At 40.5% G+C, this 23649-nt stretch overlaps 1 protein-coding gene across 4 annotated transcripts in view; it reads left to right on the top strand.

Annotated features, from left to right (window-relative positions):
- Positions 1-23649, top strand: part of NR3C2 (nuclear receptor subfamily 3 group C member 2) — a 363758-nt gene that overhangs the window by 323742 nt on the left and 16367 nt on the right. For all 4 annotated transcript variants that reach the window (XM_032148091.2, XM_032148076.2, XM_032148085.2 and 1 more), the window contains one exon: positions 4305-4462. In XM_032148091.2, the coding sequence (XP_032003982.1) occupies positions 4305-4462 (158 nt within the window). The remainder of the gene's footprint in view (positions 1-4304; positions 4463-23649) is intronic.

Genomic DNA, 23649 nt, shown 5'->3' with positions numbered 1-23649 from the left:
ATATAAATTTGAAATTATCCTTATAGAAAATTGTAGTTTAATTCCAGTGGTGAGTGGGGTTACCGTCGTCCAGAGAGAGCCAGTGGAGCTGTGTTACAGGAAGGTGGCAGAAGCTGCAGGGACAGAGACAGAACTGTCAGAGAAGTGGAAAAACTGGGAGAGTGTATGGTATTGGAAGCCACGAGGTGAGAGTTTCCAAAAGGGGTGTGACTAACAGCATGGCCTCCACAGAGAAAGTTGATAACCCTTACAGAAGGCCACTGGAGCTGACCATTAGGCATCGGGCAGGTGCCAGCATGCCAGGGACTTGCAGATTGATGAGAAGCTGTTTTGGGCTGCTGGAACCAAGTATGGGAGGAGAGAAGTTAATGGCATAAAGTGCCAGAGGAGACAAGAGAGGACAGGATTAGCTTTGGCAAGGATGTGCAGCAGTTGTAACTCTGACGACAGCACAGGCATTTTCCAACAGAGGGGAAAGAATTTGAGGAAGCTCCCATCAGAAGAGGGCGAGACCCAGAAAGATGACAGGAGACAATGTGGAGAGGAAAACGCTGAGCCGTATGCGATGGCCACTGAGGAAACTGAGAAATGTTCCAGATGTTAAAAGCCTGCAAGGATGCCACAGCGGGTGGCATGGACTTCAGAGGAGGAGAGAGTGCCTAGTGACAACCTGGAGTATCCAGTCTGTGCTAGCCCTTGCCGTGGGCCCCTGAAACAGAGGTGTGGGAGAAGGGGCAGTGATCAGTAAAGTCACCTGGAGAAAAGGACCAAGGCTAGCCAAGGTGCTCAGGGTTGAATGCGTATAAAGAGTTGTTGTTTCCAGCAGAGAGGACTGGGTCTGCAGAAAGTAAGCTGGAATCAGGTAGTGATCAAAGCAGGAAGAGGGGACGCAGTGGTGACATGGGTAATCATCCTGCTTCACCTGTGTTTGGCACCTTGCAATTTGCAAAGTGTTTTTCCATATATTGTCTAATTTAGTGCTTAAATTTACCCTGGGAGATTGATAGCCCTGTTCTAAAGTTGACAACATGGAGGCACGTAAGTGTGATGTGTTGGGTATCCTCTATGAGCTAGGACTAAAACCGATGGCTTGGGACTTTACCTCCAAGTGTCATTCCTGCTCCCCTAAGAGCAGGCACCAAGAGGCTGAAAGGCAGGCGGATGGCAGGTGGCACACAATGGCAGCAGCGAGGGCAGAGTGTCCAAAAGGCAGAATCGCAGACTCCATAGCAGAGGGGGCAAACCGGCAGTCCTGGTAGGGAGGTGGGGCCAGCAGTTCACAGCTGTGTTTTATTTGGCCAGCACAGGTTTTTGGGGTTGCTTTTGGCCTTTTGTTTTATTTTCATTGAATTCAATTGCCCGGGGCAGGGCATGTTCTCTCTAGTTTGCCACAGGCCCCACCATTCCTCACTAATTATACCCAGCCCCATCTCCGGCTGCTCTTGTGTTTACAACCCCTCACCTGCAGGGTCGTCCTCCTGCTCCACTCTTCACCAAGGTTTCTGTTGTTGCTGATCTATTCTTCCTAGAGTATAACTTTGGAACTATAATCTTTAAATTCATTGAAAATGATTTTACTCCCCTTCCAAGCTAGGTTATTAACCATTACTGGTTAGAAAAATATGTTTAAAATTATGACAAATGGATGATAGAATGTAAATGAAACATTTTTTAAAGTGCTTGTGATACTAATTCTTTATGAATGTTGACTGCTCAATCTAAATTGATGTCTTATCCTTTTACATCTTTTTACATATTCACTCAGCCCGTAATAGATTCTGATACCATTTTGAAGCTACTTGAATTAATTTATTAGCCCCCAAGTAGCTCAGTACTTTGAATTCTGATTTTTTTCAATGCAGAAAAAGCAAAATAAAAAGGTAGGAAAACATAGGTAAAGCATTTTATGAACCATAAAAACTGCAGGCTTTAGTAAGCTTGTTTTGCTAATCTATGATAGAACACATGAAAATTTTTCATCTCAGGAATGTCAGATGCACACCTGATATCCAGTGTATCAAAGTTTTTCGGGACTGACATCAGGCTTTCATGTTCTTGAGGAAAGCAGACAGACTTCTACCCCAGTTGTTTCTTTGCTCTTCTCCAGATTTTGGATGATTTCCAGCAGCTCTGCTGCATTTAATAAGTAAATTCAGAAACTCTGGGCAGAACTCCCAAATTTGAGGTTTTGCTTAAGTTCTCTTTATTTGTGGGTTTGTTTCAACTTCTAAAAAATCTGGCTGGGAAACTGGTACGATATATTTCAGTTACAGCAATAATATATAAGTAATACTGTTTGACAAGTTGTTATAATTTTTAGAATTTTTGATCTACAACTATCAGAAATATAAATTTGGTTAATCTTAGATGTACCAAGTGGTATTGAAATATAATAGTGAAACTTATTTATTCTACCACTAGTTAACTTTTCATGTATAGGGTGATGTCCGTATAAGTATCTATTGAAAAACTAAACATTTACTTTGTGCAGTTTTATAACTTAAATGTTAATCTGTGGGTGGGAAGTGTAAGATATTTGCAAACTTTTCCTATCTTTTAGAAAGTTTTAAGTTAACATTAAAATTTTGGTAGAAATTGGATTTATGGTTTTACTATTAACTTCCTGGTTATTACCGTTATTTATGCTTTTTTACTTTTAAAATAAAGTTTTAAGGAGAAAAAATACTATTTGTTATATAATGGATAGCATTTAACATTTAATGTGAATGTCAAATATTTTAAACCACAACTAATATTGTGGCAGCCTCAGGAATTTGTGCAGTTGCTATTAGGGATTTATTTTTCCCCTCACAAAAATAGACTTAAATAAATGACAAATCAAAAGTCTCAACAATTAAACTCAAGAAGATTATTAACATAATAGTAGAAGTTAATTTGCAAGATAATACATATCTTTTTATAGGATAACAGGGTTTATTTGGAAACAGCAGTTTGCCTGGCTTCCAGGGTTGCACACAATACTCAGAACCATCTCCAAGTGCTGATGACCAAAGTAAATAATTATTTATTCCAGTTATGGGAAATTAGCAAATAAATAGGTAATTAAGAAGTGAAAGTAAGAGCAGTTTCAAAATCAGAATGTTAATATCCCAAGGTGAATTTTCATTAGGTCTTTGTCTCCTAAAAATAAAATTCTAGTTGATTTTCTTATTCAGTGTTAAGGCATAAACATAACTATTGGCTATAGTGGAACAAAAATGCTTAAACTCTGTCTTAAACCTGGACTTCATTTCTTAATAAAGTACTTTCACAAATGTCCTGGGACCTGCTTCTCAGCGGGTCACAGAAGCACTTGATAAGCTTACAAGTCCTGAATTTCAAAGTATTCTTTTTAAGTGAATTTTTTAAAAACACACAAAAGCTAGCCACTACATAAAAGGAAATAAGAAAATATTATCCTTAGTTTTCTACCTTATCAAAGATACAGATGAACATGGTTCATTCTCTTTGAAAGTTTTAAATTTTGCCTTGCGTGCAGAGGCACTGTTGGTGTTCCCCCCTCACACACATAAAACAGTGTACATGAATCCTAACTCGCCAATACCTCAGAGACAGGAAAATATATTTTGATGTACAGACGCTTTATGAGGTTGTGCTGGGAGGTCATGTGCCTTGGTGGTCATGCGATCTTGGGGCAAAGTGGATAGAAAGTGCTTCTTTGTAAGCAGCGTCCTCCCCTTTGTAGATGGCCAGTTCCCCCGAATGTCTTTAATATTTGAACTTGAGAATGAGGATGTTGATTTCTAATTCTAGCCCCAACCTAGACTGTCTATGGCTCTTCAGTTATCCTGGAAAATCAAAATATATTTTCCTGTCTTGAAGTATTGGCAAGTTAGGATTCATAAACACTTGGGTGACCAGCCACAAGGCAATGTGGCATTGTGGTTAAGAGGCAGGCTTTGGAAACAGACAGACCTAAGTTGATACCACCCCTTCTCTGCCTTTTTTTATTGTGTCCATGGGCAAGTGATTCAGCCTCCAGTGTTCAGTCTCCTCATCTGTAAAATGAGAATGCTATAACAGTTACATCATAATATTGGTGTCAGGGTTCAGTGAACTAGTCTGTGCAAAGTGTATGATAAGACACATCTGATAAATAGTTGTTGTTCTTTGTGTATGTATGTGTACGAGTATTTGCCAGTAGACAACTGCCATATATATTCATAAATGCAATTAATTGAGATTTAGTATCTAACCTCAAAAGCAGTATATGACCTTATCTGCTAAGATGCTAAAGTTGTTTTCCATCCTGGAAATTCACATGTCTGCTTTCCTTAACACAGTTCCAAAGGATGGCCTCAAAAGCCAGGCTGCATTTGAAGAAATGAGGACAAATTACATCAAAGAACTGAGGAAGATGGTAACTAAGTGTCCCAACAATTCTGGGCAGAGCTGGCAGAGGTTCTACCAACTGACCAAGCTGCTGGACTCCATGCATGACGTGAGTAGAGCCCCTCCTTGGTTCCTAAGTGAAGGATCAGCAACCACATACACACTGCTCACCAAAGGAAACAGAGACTGAGAGTTTTCAGGGTGTCATGCTAGACCTCTGTTGACTCCATTAAGGATATCACCACGTCCAGGGGGCTGAAGAAGAGACCCAGAGCCAGGGAATGAGACCTAGGGTTTATTGGGTACTTACATACAGGATGGGCCAAGAGTAGTGCCAGAAAACCACTCCCATTTATAAAAAGCATTCAGGTTATATAGCATTTTCGCCTAGCAACCTCCATTTAAGCCATGACAAAGGGCCTCGATCCCCTGGATGACCTGTGTTCCAAAGAGTGGGCCAGGGATTCAGATGTCCTCTATAGATTAGGAGTCAATCTCCAGGTTGGCCACTCCGAGATTCCTTAGCTTAGAACTCTGAACACATATTCTTCTTAAACCATAGGGTTATTCTCAGGGTATGCTTGAGTTATTGTTGTCAGGTGCATCTGCCATACACAGGGCTTTGGGAAGAATCAGGGTAAATCATCTGATGGAAAGCAGCAAGAGTTAAAAACTAATTAAGGAATTTTTTTTTCAAATAACCTTTGGAACAAACCTCATTTACAGCAAAGAGTATGCCCTGGACCAGGGAGGGCCCTCAGATTTGCTACAGGTGTCAGATTGAGTTTCACATTTTTGCTCACAATTTAGGAAATGTTTGGTTAATAAAAATGTTTGCTTTAACATTGCGTAAATAGTGTCCATCTTCTACAACTGTTAATCTAATAACCCAATCTTTCAAAAACATTATTAGTGGTTCAGGGCCAGCTTGGATCATCTCAGTCTTTGCCAACTTTTGAATCTTATATTCATTATTCTTCATAAGAGTCACCTTTCTTGTGTCAATATAGAAAGGAGATTCTAAGCTTGTTTCTAATTTAATCAATTATAGATATAGCCGAGGTGGTTTTAGCAGTTTCTACAAAATATTGATTTGGATAACTTGCTTTGTATGTCATTTAAAATATGCTTCTTGTTTCATTTTGCAAGCAGCTTCTCCAATTCTGGCTCAAAGAATGTTGTACACAGTCATGCTAATTTAGTTCTTCATATTTGTGAAGTTTCCATACTTTCTTTTGGAGAATTTATTGCCCTAGTTCATCCTGTAAGATCTGAGTAGTAAACTCCTTTAAAAATATTTTTCTATTAAGGAAAATGTTGACAGGCTTGATGACCAATATTATAATGGTGTTATTATGGAAATAATGGTCCATCTTTTAGAAATTCCATTATGACAGCAGAATGTTATCTGTGGTAACTAATGGCATAAGGTTGATTGATAAAAGAATGTCACTTTTCAGTGTTTTACACTGAGACCCTGTGCATATCATTTACCTCTGCTTTATCTGAACTTTTCATATGACAAAAGTCAAATTCCCACAAGGCGAACTCAGTGATAAATAGTTTTGCTAATTGTCAGTGGCTTAAAGAGTGTGACTTAGTGGAAAATCTTAGAAATAAGAGATGATGGCAAGGAAGGCTTTGGGGAACACAGCAAATTATGCTCTTCATGACTCACACAAAAAGAAATGCAGGGAACTGGAGTAAAGTCTTCCCACTCGTTTTATGTTGAAACCACAGATCATCTACATGAGAACACATAGCAGATTTACTTTCGTCTGTTAATTTCATTGAAAGGCCCTCTGAGTAGAGAATAGAATGGGGGTTTTGTGGTTCTTTCTTAAATTCTCTTATTTGTACATTTAGGCACAAGTGCAATATCAAAATTCATGTGATTATAGATGAAACATTCTGAAACAATTTCTATGTAATGAGGCTGACAACAGAAGTTAAACTTGGTTTTTCAAAAGCCCTTTGGAATTGACTTTCCTTAAGCAGCATAGCACAATGGAAACACTAAGGCCTCACCTAGTGGTCCATGGGTCAAAACCTCCTTTGCTAGCTTTTTTCTTTTTTTTTTCACCAGCACAGTGCTTGGCAGAGATAGGAACTCAATGAGTAGTTTTTTGAATGGCTGTATCATAAATGCTGATTTTAGGCAGTTTACTAAAGTAAATTAGTGTCTTTGGGGTTAATTGAGGTATAACTGATATAGAATAAACTGAACAAATTGAAAGTCCACAATTTTACAAGTTTTGACTTCTATACACACCTGTGAAATTATCACCACAATCAAGATAGCAAATATATCTATCACCCCAAAAGTTTTCTCCAGCCTTCCTTTAATCTTTCCACCTACCCTCCTTCTCCTCAATTACTTTCTATATTGCTTCTGTTAATGGAGATTAGTTTGCATTTTCTAGTGTTACATATAAATGTAACAATGCAGTATGTAGTCTTTTTTGGTCTGGCTTCCTTCACTTAGCATAGTAACGTTGAGATTCACTCATTCCATTTCATATATAAATAATTTGTCGTGTTTTTCTTATTGCAAAGTAGTTTCCCATTGTATGGATTTTCTCCCAATTAATTTGTGCAGTCACCTATTGATGGTTGTTTGGGTTATTACCAGCTTGGAGGCCATTACAAATAAAGCCATGCTGAACCTTTACGTACAAGTCTTTGTACGGACATATACTTTCTCCTTTCTTGGATGAATGCCTTGTAGTGGAATACCTGGGTAATATGGCAGGTATATTTTCATATTTTAAGAAACTGCCAAACGGTTTTCCAAAATGGTTGAACAATTTACTATTCCCACAAGAAGCATATGAGGTTCAGATTGCTCCACACCCTTGCCGACTCTTGATGTGGTTAGTTGGTTTACTTTCAGCCATTCTAATAGCTGCATAGTGGTATGTTCCTGTGGTTTTCACTTGCGAAAAGATTGATGATGGTGAACATCTTTTCATGTGCTCATTTATCTTTATGTCTTCTTTGGTGAGGTGTCTGTTCAACTCTTTGGCTCATTTTTCATAATTGGATAATTTGTTTTCTGATTGCTGAGTTTTGAGAGTTCTTTATATTTTCTGGATACAAATCCAGATATATGACTGTAAGTATTTTCTCCCAGCGTGGCTGATCTTTTCATTCTCTTAGCAATGTCTTTTGAAGAGCAGGAGTTTGTAATTTTAACGAAGTCCAGTTGATGATTGTTTTCTCTATGGGTCATGCTTTCAGGGCTGTATCTGAGAAGCCCTAGTGTAAGCCAGTGTCACGGAGCTTTTCTCTGCGTTTCCTTCTAGCACAGCTATCCTTCACTGATAGCCTGTGTCTTGAAAATCATTTTTTCATGGTCTTCATTTTGAGTACTTTTGGTTTTTTCAAATGGAAGGTTAGTTTCAATTCATCTCACTCCACCTCGACTGGAAGAAGAATACCACTTTTTTAGAATCATTAGAATCATTTTAATTCTAAAGCTTTATTTTGAAATATCGAAAATGTTTGATCTTAAAGGTGGCCTGACAGAAGCATCTTGAATACTCTATTTGTATTCCTATTCCAAATAGAACATTGAAAAATGCATTGTAGGTCTAGAGGGACCTTTCTAACATTCACACTTACTCAGACTTGAGACTGCCTACAGCTTTTTCATTAGAGTAAATTAGTGAATCAACAGTTGTGGAATTTTCTTCAAGGGAACAAAGAACTACACAATGCGCTGGCTCTGTACTCAGAGCCTAGTTCTGATCGCCTTGTGGAAAAAAGAGCATTTGTTTCTAAGGGTCACACACATAAGAACCTTTGACTGTAGATCAAAGTTCTGCTTAAAACCGTGTGTGTAGTATGCCAGCTCTCGGGACACATCCACACCGCTCTCAGGACACATGTGGATTTCTTCCACATGGTACACATATGTGCTGGAAGAATGGTCCCAAGGTGGGTGAAAGGAACATTCTCTGAAAGAACAGGTTGATAGTTGAGTGTTTGAATCGGTTAACAACTTTAATGAATCATAAGCCCTCTGAATGTCAATCTTTCCCCCAAAAAAAAATTTCAAACAAAGCGGCTGTGGTAAGGATACCAGGAGTAGATGTACTTTTGCATTGTAAAGGTTTAGGTGTCATATGTAAAGCATATAGAATCCTTACTCTACTAGAAAGAATTGACAATAATAATTTTTTAGCTCTTACTAAGAATAGCAGTTTTCTATGAGTGAAAGAAGCTTATTTCTAATGAATTTATTGCTAATTTCTCTTCATTCTTAGAGAGATCAAGGACTTTATGTTATGGTCATTGCGTAGAAGAGTAAGTAACAAAGATGATATTAATAGTACCTCTTGAGGAAAAAATTGCCCTTTTCCTGTTAAACATATGTTGCAATTTTATGTCAGTATACACACTTAGTAAAAATGTGCCTCCTGCCTAGCAGTATAGACAGTGCTGCAGAGGATACACAATAAATATAATACCAACCTGACCCCTGATAAATAGTGCGCACAGTGTGCCAGCCCTCGGGACACATGCACACAACTCTCGGGACATACATGGGTTTCTTCCACATGGTGCGCATATGTGTTGGTAGAATGGTAAACTTAGAGTTTACAGAGGCGACTGGAGCATAATGCAAGGTAGAAAGTAATCAGGTGTTCAAACCAGTTCCCTGGATGGTGGGACCCTTCAGAGCATGTATGTTTATGTATTCATCTGTTGGTGAGCCCTTGCCACATTCCCAGGACCAGTGGGCCAATGCAAACAGAAACTTCTGTCCTTAGTAATCGATAGAGGACGATGTTCATCTCATTCAACAAATACTTGAGTGTCTAAAAGTGCCAGGCAGTGTCATAGGAGGGAGACACCCCCAGACAGGGCAGCCAGACAGCACCTGGAGGTCACAGGGCAGCATGCTGGGACCTCCGAGGAGGTGGAGTTGTGGGCTCACTGACACTTATTCTACATTGGTACCAAGCCTTGTGAAGAAAGTAGAGTTGCTGTGCTGGTCAGGAGTCATGGAAAACTTCCAAGGGAGCATCAGAGGATCCTTATTTAATGGAAGAAGAAACAGCCCCAGAGAGTGATTTCTTAAGGTTCCTAGATAGCTGGTGGCAGCCAGAACTTCCTTGACTCACTGCTGAGTGCTCCGAACTCTGCCATCATGATGAGAGAACACTTGTGGCTGATAGCAGCTGCTCGTTTTTAGGCTGGGCTGCATTTCAGAGATCAGAAAACCATCATATAGGAATGTTAGGGACAGCTGCACCACCCTCCGGTGCTCCAGATTTGTTTGCATCTTCCCTGGCACGTTCTGGAATTCATCGTTTCTGTGAGGTGCAGGGTTACATCTTGAAGGCAGTCAACCTTGTTTTGTATTAAAACATCACGTGTGTGTGTAGCAGATCCCAAAACAAAATGTTAGTTGGCCTCAACATGAGCTGAGCAGGCCTTGGCTTGGAGGCGTTTGCTTCTGTGTATGACCATTAGACTTGGATGAGAACCTCCCCCTGGGCTGGGTAGGGGTCAGTGTGTCACTCAGATGCTCTTCTCTGCACGACAGAAGGAAGGCCTCTGAGGATCCCATTGCTGAATAGCTGCTTTCTGTGTCTCCAGGGGCCATGCTAGAAGCTGACGTGGCTCTTCTCTAGCCAGGCTCTGGGAGCCATGGCTTCCCTGCTCCAAGAGGGGCAAGGTGGGTGATGTGAGGAACAGAAATCTGGTGGTACAGAAAATACTACATGTACACACTGGGGAGATGTCATTCTTCAGGTCAAAAGGGCGTTAAGTATCATTGACATGGCTGGGCGCAGTGGCTCCCACCTGTAATCCCAGTACTTTGGGAGGTGGAGGTGGGCAGATCACTTGAGGTGAGGAGTTAAGAGACCAGCCCGGCCAACATGGTGAAACCCTATCTCTACTAAAAATACAAAATTAGCTGGGTGTGGTGATGCGTGCCTGTAGTACCAGCTACTTGGGAGGCTGAGGTGAGAAGATTGTTTGAGCCCAGGATGCAGAGGCTGCAGTGAGACAAGATTGCATCACTGCACTCCAGCCTGGATGACAGAGCAATACCTGTCTCAAATAAAAAACAAAAAAACAAAAAACAGTCGGTGACACAATAACCACAAATGAGATGTTGCTACAAGCAGCAGAGACTATTCACAAATTACTATTACTTTTATTTTTTATTTTACTTTAAGTTCTGGGATACATGTGCAGAATGTGCTGGTTTGTTTTGTAGGTATACATGTGCCATGGTGGTTTGCTGCACCTATCAACCCGTCATCTAGGTTTTAAGGCCCACATGCATTAGGTGTTTGTCCTAATGCTCTCCCTCCCCTTGTCCCTGACCTCCCAATAGGCCCCGGTTTGTGTTGTTCCCCTCCCTGTGTCCATGTGTTTTTATTGTTCACCTCCCACTTATGAGTGAGAACATGTAGTGTTTGCTTTTCTGTTCCTGTATTAGTTTGCTGAGAATGATGGCTTCCAGCTTCATCCATGTCCCTGCAAAGGACATGAACTTATCCTTTTTTATAGCTGTATAGTATTCGATGGTGTTTCTGTGCCACATTTTCTTTACCCAGCCTATCAATGATGGGCATTTGGGTTGGTTCCAAGTCTTTGCTATCGTAAATAGTGTTACAATAAATATACGTGTGCATGCATCTTTATAGTAGAATGATTTATAATATGATTTATAATCCTTTGGGTATATACCCAGTAATGGGATTGCAGAGTCAAATGGTATTTCTGGTTCCAGATTCTTTAGGAATTACCACACTGTCTTCCACAATGGTTGAACTAAATTACATTCCCACCAACAGTGTAAAAACATTCCTATTTCTCCACAGCCTCGCCAGCATATATTGTTTCCTTACTTTTTAATAATTGCCATTCTGACTGGCATGAGATGGTATCTCATTGTGGTTTTTATTTGCATTTCTCTAATGAGCAGTGATGATGAGCTTTTTTTCATGTTTGCTGGCTGCATAAATGTCTTTTGAGAAGGGTCTTTGCCTACTTTTTGATGGGGTTTTTGGTTTTTTTTTGTTGTAAATTTGTTTAAGTTCCTTGTAGATTATGGATATTAGGCCTTTGTTAGATGGGTAGATTGCAAAACTCTTCTCCCATTCTGTAGGTCACCTGTTCGGTCTGATAATAGTTTCTTTTGATGTGCAGAAGCTCTTTAGCGTGATTAAATCCTATTTGTCAATTTTGGCTTTTGTTGCCATTGCTTTTGGTGTTTTACTCATGAAATCTTTGCCCATGCCTATGTCCTGCATGGTATTGCCTAGGTTTTCTTCTAGGGTGTTTATGGTTTTAGGTTTTACATTTAAGTCTTTAATCCATCTTGAGTTGATTTTTGTATAAGGTGTAAGGAAGTGGTCCAGTTTCAGTTTTCTGCATATGCCTAGCCAGTTTTCCTAGCACCATTTATTAAATAGGGAATCCTTTCCCCATTGCTTGTTTTTGTCAGGTTGGTCAAAAGATGGTTGTAGATGTGCAGTGTTATTTCTGAGGTTTCTGTTCTGTTCCATTGGTCTATATATCTGTTTTGGTACCAGTACCATGCTGTTTTGATTACTGTAGCCTTGTAGTATAGTTTGAATTCAGGTAGTGTAATGCCTCCAACTTTTTTCTTTTTGCTTAGTATTGTCTTGGCTATATGGGCTCTTTTTTGGTTCCATATGAAATTTAAGTTAGTTTTTTCTAATTCTGCGAAGACAGTCAATGGTAGCTTAATGGGAATAACACTGAATCTATAAATTATTTTGGGGAGTATGGCCATTTTCACAATATTGGTTCTTCCTATCCATGAGCATGGAGTGTTTTTCCATTTGTTTGTGTCCTCTCTTATTTCCTTGAGCAGTGGTTTGTAGTTCTCCTTGAAGATGTCCTCCACGTCCCTTGTAAGATGTATTTTATTCTCTTTGTAGCAGTTGTAAATGGGAGTTCATTCATGATTTGGCTCTTTGCTTGCCTATTGTTGGTGTATAGGAATGCTTGTGATTTTTGCACATTGATTTTATATCCTGAGACTTTGCTGAAGTTGCTTATCAGCTTAAGGAGATTTTGGGCTGAGATGATGGGGTTTTCTAAATATAGAATCATGTCATCTGCAAACAGCGACAATTTGACTTCCTTACTTCCTATTTGAATACCCTTTATATCTTTCTCTTGCCAGAACTTCCAGTACTATGTTGAATAGGCGTGGTGCGAGAGGGCATCCTTGTCTTGTGCCAGTTTTCAAAGGGAATGCTTCCAGCTTTTGCCCATTCAGTATGATATTGGCTGTGGGTTTGTCATAGATAGCTCTTATTATTTTGAGATATGTTCCATCAATACCTAGTTTATTGAGAGTTTTTAACATGAAGGGATGTTGAATTTTATCGAAGGCCTTTTCTGCATCTATTGAGATAATCATGTGGTTTTTGTCTTTGGTTCTGTTTATGTGATGGATTATGTTTATTGATTTGCGTATGTCAAACCAGCCTTGCATCCCAGGGATGAAGCCGACTTGATCCTGGTGGATAAGCTTTTTGATGTACTGCTGGATTCAGTTTGCTAGTATTTTATTGAGGATTTTCACATCGATGTTCATCAGGGATATTGGCCTGAAGTTTTCTTTTTTTGTTGTATCTCTGCCAGGTTTTGGTATCAGGATGATGCTGGCCTCATAAAAATGAGTTATGGAGGATTCCCTCTTTTTCTATTGTTTGAAATACTTTCAGAAGGAATGGTACCAGCTCTTCTTTGTACCTCCCATAGAATTCGGCTGTGAATACATCTAGTCCTGGGCTTTTTTTTGGTTGGTAGGCTATTAATTACTGCCTCAATTTCAGAACAAGTTATTGGTCTATTCAAGGATTCGATATAGTTTTGAGAAGGTATATGTGTCCAGGAATGTATCCATTTCTTCTAGATTTTCTAGTTTATTTGCATAGAGGTGTTTACAGTATTCTCTGATGGTAGTTTGTACTTCTGTGGGATCAGTGGTGATATCCCCTTTATTATTTTTTATTCACACATTATTTTGAGAGAGTCATAATTCATATAATTAGTGAGTGCTTTCGCATCTCACTGTGGTCCTGGTAATTTCCTTCAGGATCACACTAGAGGGGGCTTAAAGGGAGACACAAACCTACTTTAAGCATTTCTTACCTCATATGGAAGAATGGAAGCTGCACATTTGGCTATGTCCACCATTTACTTGGATAGCCCACTCACTTCATCTTTTATTCTGTCTTACATCTTTCCACTCAGGCAAAGTTTCTCCTCAGGAAATGTTCTGAGGCCAAAATAGGAGCCTGCCATGGAAATGAGACCACTGCAGACAACAGAAAGAGTGTGGCCTCTGGTGCTAGGTTGCCTTTCCTTTCAGCCATCTTGGTGCTTTACTTCAGTTTTTGGCTTTCGGTTTCTTCAACTGTAAGGCAGTAATAATACCCATCTTGTAGGAAGTTTGGGGAAGTGAATGAAATAACACAAGAACCAAGACATCTACCACATAACAGGCACTGAACAAATGTTCACCCTCTCTTCTGTTGCTCAGGTGACAATGAAATAAGGCTACTTGCTTCTATGTCTGTAATAAAGTACCCAGAGCTGGTAGTACCATGAATGTGTATGTAAGAGACATTGAGAGATCGAGATTCAAAGCCACATTCTCTGTCACCAAGCTAAACTATTTAATATAATTGTTAGTGGTGTTATGCTGCTTTCTTCTTTGACAAGGCCATGACTGAGAAAGGCTCCAAGTAAAGGAAGAATCATTTATTCCATAGTCAGTTAACTGGTAGCAAAGCCTTCTCTTCCAAGATACCAAGGGAGAGGGGAGGACATAAATTATGCAAAAAAAAAAAAAAATCTCACTTTTTTTGAAAAGGACATCTTCATAGGTGTAAAGATTTCAAATTAAATGAATAACTGACATGGGAGATCTTACTTATTGCCTAGTGGGTAATGGAACAATTGCTAAGGGCTTACATTATCTCTATAACGATTACTAAGGGCTTACAATGAGAGGTGGCAGAGCCAAGTTTGAATTCCTAAAGTAGATAAGAGCTGGCATTTACATTTACAAATTTCTTCTTCCACGAGTATAGCCTAGTTCAGAATGCATTGCTCTGGCTGACTTGTGCCAATGGATGCTTATTTTCATATAAAGCATCTTTATATTTGTATAATTGGGAAAGTGCATCAAATATAATTAAAAATAGGTGGTAAATAGGAAATAATAGGGGAAAATGTGATTTTAGTGTGAAGGAAAAGCATGGCCTAGATGCCTTGAGGTGTGGTGTGGGGAGGTCTGGACAAGCCAAGGACTGGTGTTTGTTAAATGCCTGCAGCTGGGGCCATGGAGTCCAACTAGAATATGTAACTCTGTGTAGAGATAGGAAGGGCATCCTTATGTGTTCCTTCTTCGGTCACCACATTAATGGTTTAAGGGCAGCATCAATCAGTGGCCATGATTGTATCTCTCGAAGCTTCCCTAGGGTTTGGAATAGGTTCGTAGAGCGAGAGGCAGCAGAATTGCTCAGTGACCGTTCCTCCCAAACTTGTTGGAAAGAAGCTTTTCATAACCAGAACACTACATTAAAAAAGAGATTTTTCAGTGTCCAGTTGTTCTTCACTCTGTGAAACGAGCCATCTCTGTCAGTTACCCTTCTAAACAGCCTCTACGGGTATGTGCAAAGGAAGGGCTACTGAGTGGCCCTGCTTCCCGGGGGGAGGGCCTAGCTTTTGGGCCGTGAGTCCACTGGCAGGGGAGGCACACGTGGTAGCCTCTACCATGCCAGGCACAGCACAGGCACTGTGGATACAACAACCACATGAGAGACCTGGGGCCTGTGTCCTCTGTGAGGATAGAGCTTGCAGTCTGATGGGGAGTATAGACACAGAAACTGGATTGAAAACCTGGCATGAAAGGTGGTGTGATATGGAGTGTCAGGACCACGGGTGGAGTATCTGGAAAGGGAAGTGGCAGGGTAGAGAAGGGGCCATGGCATAAGGCGAGGGAAATAACTGCTTAGCTGTGACCCAAAAGTCAAGTCAGGGTTTGCCACATAGACGGAAGCTATTCGAAGCCAAAGGAGTTAACATCCCAAGGGAGGGAGAAGCATGCTGATTTTGAGAAATAGAGAATGTCCTTGTATCCAAGAGAGCCATGGGAGGAATGGAGAGAAAGAGGAGGGAGACAGTGATGGAATCCATAAGCCAGGTCAAGAAAGCTGTTGAGGCATTTTCACCACATTTGTAGAGAATCTGGAGCTGATCTGTCCAATGCCATTTCCACCGCCATGTGGGGCTCTTTACATTTAAATTAAGTAAGATGGAAAATGAGTCCCCCGGACACACTAGCGGCATTCAGGTGCCCCAAAGCCACATGTGGCTAGTCGCCACCATTCTGTTATAATGACAACAGAAAGCTGTGCAGAAAGTTGTGCTGAATGGTGCTGTCTGACAGAGTTGGGATGCTGGTGCTGTGGTTCGGGTGAGAGGTGGTGGAGCCAAGTTGGGGCAGGAGCACCAAGAGAGGTTCAGGTGGTGGAATGATGACTCCCGGTGATGAATGGGATGGGGAGGTTGAGAGAGGAGAGAGCAAGTCAAAGAGAACTCCCCAGAGTTGGAAGTAGATAGCTGGGCAAGGTAGCACCTGCCCAGAGGAGGGGGCTCAGGGCCAGGAGATCTGGGAGGGGGGATGAAGAGCTTGTTTAGGACGTACAGGATTTGAAAGACCTTTAGGACATTCTGGAGGAAATAGCAGGTAGACACTGAGTTCTGTTGGATCGAGGTGAGGAAGGTAGCCTGCTGCTGCAGATGTGGGAGGCAGCAGCACGTGGGTGGTCACTGAAGCTGGGAGTGGATGGAACTGCCCAGGTGTTGGTGCAGCTTGAGAAGAGGGCACAGAATGGAAGAGGGTCCAGAGGAAACACTGTGGTCAAATGGGGAGGTGGCTGCAAAAAGTCTGGAAAGCGCTGCTGCTAAGGGAAGGAGGCAGAATGGGGACATTCAGGACAAGCCAGAAAAGAGAGTGTGTGCCCCCACTTTGCCCACGAGGGGCCTGAAGGGCAGAAGCTGCAGAAAGGTCAGTTAGCAAATGGCCTGAACAACTTTCAGTAGCCATAGCAACTGGGAGGTGGTTGTGAAGAATAGTGGATCGACTCAAGGCATGGTAATGCTCACGGGGTTTCCAGTATCTATATTAGAAGCCACAAAGCAAACAGGGACAGCAGTCCATTTTTTTTTAATATTGAGAATGTTGTCCAGCAAAGCTCCTTAGTAAAATTGCCTTAATAAACAGAAGAGAATGATGGCTCTTTCTGTTATATGGTGGGATGTATGTAAGTGAGCAGTTCGAATGTGGTTGAGAGAATATACAGTGTCTTCGTGTTTATATGTTTAAGCCTGGCTAAGAAATCCCGTCAGCTTAACAAGCCTATCTTTGTAAATAATTCCGAAACTCTATTCCAGACCATGGCTGACTTTATTATGTACTGTATGCATATATGTGTATATATGTGAGGATGTGTATATATCACACATGTGAAGAGTTCAGCATCAAAGGCATCTATAAGGCTTCTGAGCTGATCTTGTTTTCTAAGTCATGATTTAGTTCAATGACGCAGGTCCTGAGCCCTTCCTCTCCCATCACTTTCACATTACACCTTAATTATGATGGTTCATTTCCACTTGCAGCCACAGAACCTCTATCTTCTTCAGTCTTTCGTGCTTGATCACAGCTTTCTGTGGCTGACTTAATGCAAAACCTGGCTAATATACTTACCTCTTTCAAGAAGGTTAATGTTTTCCCAGCAGCTGGTTTTTAGACAATTCATAGTGCTTACCAACTGTTGGTCAACAGCCAGGCAACATTCTGAGATGCAATTGTACTGTTTTAGAGAAATGAGGAGGGGGAATGTCCATATAGGAGTTTATGCTTTTTTATTATTTTATTTTTAATTGTAAAATAAGCATAAAATTTACCATGTTAACCGTTTTTCAGTGTACAGTGTGGGTGTTAAGTACATTCACATTGTTGTGCAACCAATTTCCAGAGCTCTTTGTCTTGCAAAACTAAAACTCCCCATTCCCCTCTTTCTGTCTCTATGAATTTGACTACTGGGAGTAGCTCATATGAGGAGACATACAGTATTTGTCTTTTTATGACTGGCTCATTTCACTTAGCATAATGTCCTCCAAGTTCCTCCATGTTGCAGCAGATGTCAGAATTTCCTCCCTTTATAAGGCTGAATAATATTTCATTGTATGTATACACCACATTGTGTTTGCCTACTAATCTGTCAAGAGACATTTGGGTTGCCACCTTTTGGCTATTGTGAATAGTGCTGCTATGAACATGGATGTATAAATATCTCTTTGAGACTCTGCTTTTAATTCTTTTGGGAATATTCCCAGAAACTGGATTGCTGGATCATATGATAATTCTGCATTTATTTTTTTGAGGAAACACCAAACTTTTCCACAGCAGATACACCATTTTTCATTGCTAACAACAGTGAACAAGGATTCTAATTTCTCCACATCCTTGTGAACACTTGTTATTTTCTGAGATAACTTTTTATTGCTCATCTTCATGGTTATGAAGTGGTAACTCATTGTAGTTTTGATTTGCATTTCCCTGATTAGTGATGTTGAATACCTTTCCAGGTACTATTGGCCATTTGTAAGTCTTCTTTGAAGAAACGTCTTTCAAGTCTTTGCCCCATTTTTTAATCAATTTTTTGTTTTTTTGTTGTTGAGCTGTAGGAGTTCTTTATATATTCTGTACATTGGCCCCTTATCCAATCTATGATTTGCAAATATTTTCTCCCATTCTCTGTTTTTGTTTGTTTTCACTTCGTTTGTTTTGGTGCCAAGATCATCTTTCTCTTATGAATTTATAATGACAACAGAAAATAGTTTGTTTCTTTTAATCCTTAACTGGCAAAAATTGAAAGCCACGTTTTATCCCAGTTTATTTAAAGAAAGGAAAAAAGTATTTTTCTTACGATCACCAGCTCCTCTTGCTTCATCATTGATATTTCACAAGTTACAAACCCATAGAACATGTGCCTGTGTTCACAGCTAGTTTTGAAGACTTATAAGCAAGTAATTTTCTGTAAGAACACTGCAGAAAAACTAGGATCTTGCATCGTTATGGGAGGAAATCAGGCATTCCATTCCCACCTGACTGCGAGATTTGTGCTGCCACAGGGTGATCTTTCTGGAAAAAACAAACATTTTAGGGAGAAAAAAAACCACTGAAGGTCCTATAGGCTGTGCTTCTAGAAGATCACATCTAAATCAAACCTGACACACAGGAATCTTTTCCTGATCTGAAATATATCTAGGGGAGATTTTGGGAAACTATCTTATTGTCTAACACCTGTGTCAATAAATCCCCCGCTCCTATGCAGCTCAAATCCCTCTTCTTACAATATAATAATAACTGTGTAATACCTGGGATTTACATAGTGTCTTTCTTTCTAAGTCCTGTCATTAAATCCTTCTAATGTTTCCATGAGGCGAGGATGAGTAAATATTACTATTTAAACTTAATCACCCTCCTGTCTTAATTCCTTTCTCTATAAAAAGAAAATAATAGTAATGCTTACTTGGATTATTTTTATCCTTTTTGTAGAGAAAGGAATTAAGATGGGGTGATTAAATGCATTTTCACCGTCTCATAAATGAGGCAGGAGGGAAAGAAGCACCTGAGGGAGCCATCAGGTGGCTCCTGTGGGTGGCAGCCCAGCCCTCCACCTGGGTAGCTCCATTGCTGATAGGTTAGGTGTCACTTTGGGCTTATCCATAAAGTGGGCATCTCCAGGGCCAAGTGCCATGGGTGTGTGGCCTTGCAGTCCCACTCTTGGCATAATATTCTGCTGCTCCCATCTTGAAATTCTTAATAAACTTTGAAAGAGGGACCCCTTATGTTCATTTTGCACAGGGCCCCACCAATTATGCAGTTACGCAGCCTGGCCTAGGCATGATATAATCTATTTAAGATTGTGTTTGTCAGAATTCAGCCTGAAGTACAGCTTGCAATGGGTAGAACACCTTATAGGTGTGGCCAGGGAAGAAGATAGTAGAGATAGGAAAGACAAAAAGTTTGGGTGGAGCAGGACATAAGAATTCAGGCAGACAAGGGACTCACTGATAAGCTAAAAAAGGAACTTTTAAACCCAGGGCCTAATTTGATACAAAAAGGAAATAGTGAAGGAATTTCATAAGGAGTGAGATACTCTTAAGCAATAGAGAAATGTTATTGTCAGTGTCATTATGAAATAGAACATATAGTTTTAAATGATTGATATTTAAAAGGCTAGGAAGATGCCAATTGACCAATTAAGTTTATCAAGGTCATAAAGAGACTAGAAAGTGTATGTGGGTTAAACTGCAGACAGTCAATCCTCATCATTCTCAGATTTTGTATTTACAACTTCCCCTACTCACTAAAATGTATTTGTAGCCCTAAAATCAATGCTTAGGGCACTTTTGCAGGCATTCCCAGATGTGCAGAGCAGTGAAAAATGCCTGTCACCAACGTGCATGTTCCTGGCAAGGTCAAACAAGGTGACTGCTCTCTCGTTTCAGCTCTAATGCCATAAATACTCATCCTTTTGGAGGTCTACTGCATGCCATGTTTTTTTTGCATTTTTGTGCATTTTGTTGGTGAGTCTACTGTTGAGATGGCCCACAAGCATAGAGCCCCAGTGCTGTCTATGTTCCTAAGTGCAAGAAAACTATGACGTGGCTTATGGAGAAAATATGTGTGTTAAAGAAGCATCCTTCAGTCCTGAGTTACAGTGACAGTGCTATTGGCCATGAGTTCAATGTTAGGGAATTGGCAGTATACATTAAATAAGATGTCTTTAAACAGAAACATGCATAAAACAAGGTTATATATTGGTCATTTGTTGAAAAAGTTGTGACCAGCAATATAACTGTAATAGGTTATTGCCTGATGCACACAGCAAGTCAATACACCAAGACACTGGGTTGCAGCAGAGAGGTTTAATCAGAGTCACACCAAAAGAGGAGATGGGAAGAAACCTCAAATCCATCTCCCCAGGAGTTTGGGGCAGGGGTTTTTAAGGGCTTGGGAGTGGGCGGAAGTGTGGAGGTCATTGACTGGTCTAAGAGTACAGGAGGAAGTCGCTGAACAGGGAGATGAAGAAGCCATATTCTCATGCTGATCCTGTTCCTCTGTGGGAGTCTTCAAACTGGTTGCTGGAATTCAGAGTCTGAAAAACATCTTAAGCCAGGGGTGTCCAATCTTTTGGCTTCCCTGGGCCACATTGGAAGAAGAATTGTCTTGGGCTGCACATAAAATACACTAACACTAGCGACAGCTGATGAGCTTAAAAAAAAAACAACGCAAAAACATCTCATCATGTTTTAAGAAAGTTTACAAATTTGTGTTGGGCCGTATTCAAAGCTGTCCCGGGCCACATACAGCCCATGGGCCATGGGTTGGACAGGCTTGTCTTAAGCGATCCTTAAACAAAAGCCTTTGATTCTAGTGTCAAGAGATCCTGTCTGTATGGTCAGTATCTAGTGCTATGTGACTTTTAGCAAGTAGGAAGTGGGCCAAAGTGCAGCACGATTCATACTTAATTATAACTATATTTCTTTCCAGAACCTGGCGTGCAATTCTTGTCAACCCTACAGGGGCAGCTCAGCAGCTTGTGGGAACCTAACCCTGTATTTCCCCTAGGAGCAATTGTTCAGTATTTGTTAAATCAGTGTTCAGGTGACTTTGTAAGACATAGGTAGCTACCATGGATATCGAGGATCGACTGTGAATATATGTAACCCCCAGGAAATGTAGGCTCAAAGGGAAATGACTCCTGAAGGAACAGCCAAAAATGTGAGCCATGTGTGACAGAGGCTCTCTATTTCAATGACAAATTCTGGAACCTTTATGTTGCATGATGTCTTCGGTTACCTAGCCCTATGCCCATAGGTGCGAGGATTCTTTCTAAGGCGTTTCCTAAAGGCTAGAAGAATCTGTATGGTAACAGGAAAGCCAGATCTAAGTACCACCATATCACTTAATTTGGAGACCTCTTTTCCCCAACGTTTTAGTAGTTTTGAAAACTACTAAATCCTAAATAAGATGGAGACATTGTATACTTGATTTATATATTTTAACAAACAAACAAAACCTGTTCCTTCAAAAGCTGTTATTGAATCTGTGAGATGCCTTCCAATCCATGGGTCAGCAAACTTCTGTAGTGGGCCACGTAGTAACTGTTTTAGGCTCTGTGGGCCACACAATCTCGGTTACAGCTACTCAGCTGTGCCACTGTAATATGACAGCAGTCACAGGATATATGTGAATGAATGAATGAGTGTGGCCGCATTCTAAACAATTTCATAACATTTGAACATGTCACAAAATATTATTCTTTGGATTTTTTTTTCAGTCATTTAAAAGTATAAAAAACACAAGCATGGAAAAAATTTAAAAGCATGAGGCCAGATTTGACCTGCAACTGTAGTTTACCAGACCCTTTTTGCTTTTTGTGGCATCATAGAATCAAGGGAAGAGAAGTCCTTATCTATTGCCTTGAGACACCTTGATCTCACCTGCTCTTACCTAAGGCTGCCTCTGGCCACTAGGGTCTGCCCCTTATTGCTTGGTGTTCCTTTTTTTGGGGAGACTGAAGTAAGGATATAACTGCCTAATCTAGATTAAACCTAATGTTAAAGTTGGTAACATATAAACACAAGTCAGCTCAGATTTTTACTTTGTTCAGCATAGTGTACATTTGCAAGAAGGATCTAGGAAATATTGAAAACAAGATTAGGAAAAGTTCATACTTCTATATACAGTAACATGCCAATGCATTGCAAACACCACCCTTTCATTACATTTCCTTTGTTCAGCAAGGTTCTAATTACCCCTTTATCTGTAAGCTCCACTTTCTTCTTTTCCATTGTCATTTTTCTTTGTGTTTTTCACATGTACAATAGACCTCATTCTCAAGAAGGCAGAGCTGTGGTCTAGAACGAGGCTTTTAATACAAGGAAACTTAAACAAGGTGGAAATTAAGTAAAATTAAACAACAAAATTAGAAGTAAATTGAGCCCATCTTGCTTAGCACAGCATCCAAACAACATGTTTTGAGGATTTAATATTCACCCCTGACCAGAGATCAGCGATTGGTGTTGGATTTGTTATAAAAATGGGGATGGAGAACAAATTAAAACATAGTCTCGATAACAATCAGATGCTAATGGATGGGGGCCGGGATGAGTTTTCAGAAATGCCCTTGGTTTCTCATGAGACACTGTAGCACCTACTCCACCCCTCCACCCTCCCATCCCAGCCAGCCCATTCCTGAGCAGGCACTGGACAGACCCAGACTGCCTGAGCCTACACTAGCCTAGACTCTGGAACCAGCCCTGGGAGGCTGCATGGGACAACCCTGCCTCTGTCACTCCATCAGCATTACTAAGCTTCCCTCTAAGGTCCCCAAATGCCTTTCACTTGCCTAGCATTTAGCTGCTGCACTGAGCATGCTCACTGACGAACTTTTGGCCAAGAAAGTGCCTTCTAGTCTCTCTTGGTCAGATTTAGGAGGGCTTCAGGACTCTCCAAAACTCACCCACTGAGGGAGCCTGCCAGGAACACTCAGCTGAGCGATGGCATTGTGGAGCCTGGGTTTTCAGAAGGGAACCCATAGTGAGTGGTAGCGTAACCTTGTTAAGGTTGTATTTTCCTTAGGTGTAGAAACAAATCAAATGCTGCTAAATTGGTAAGGGATGGAGTTTTCATACCATGTCACGTTTTGCTCAGCCGTAACCAGACAGGGAAAAAGCAGAGCCACATGGCTCAGGGGCCCATGTGGGCCCAAGCAGGCAGCTTCCCTTTCAGCCTGCACTGGGAGCAGGTTAGGGGTTTAGAAGCTGTTTTTTCAAAATTAATATCTATTGTGGAATATACATAGCTCACAGTTTACCATTTTATCCATTTTAAGTGTACAATTCAGTGTTATTAGGTCCATTCACATAGTTATGCAACCATCCACCACCATCCATCACAGAAACTATACCCCTTAAACACTAACTTCCTTTCCCCTACTCCTGGCAAGCATTATTCTGCTTTGTTTCTATGAATTTGGCTACTCTAGGTACCTGATATAAGTGGAATCATATAGTATTTGTTCTTTTTTATCTGGCTCATTTCACTTAGTTAATGTTTTTGAGGTTCATGATGCTGTAGCATGTATCAGAATTTCATTTCTTTTTGAGGCTGAATAATAGTGGTGTATGCCACATTTCGTTAAT

The sequence above is a fragment of the Hylobates moloch genome, unplaced genomic scaffold (genome assembly GCF_009828535.3).
Source record: "Hylobates moloch isolate HMO894 unplaced genomic scaffold, HMol_V3 SCAFFOLD_3, whole genome shotgun sequence".
NCBI classification, from domain to species: Eukaryota; Metazoa; Chordata; class Mammalia; order Primates; family Hylobatidae; genus Hylobates; species Hylobates moloch.
Note: the sequence above shows the minus strand (reverse complement) of the source record. Positions and strands in the feature narration are given on the sequence as shown.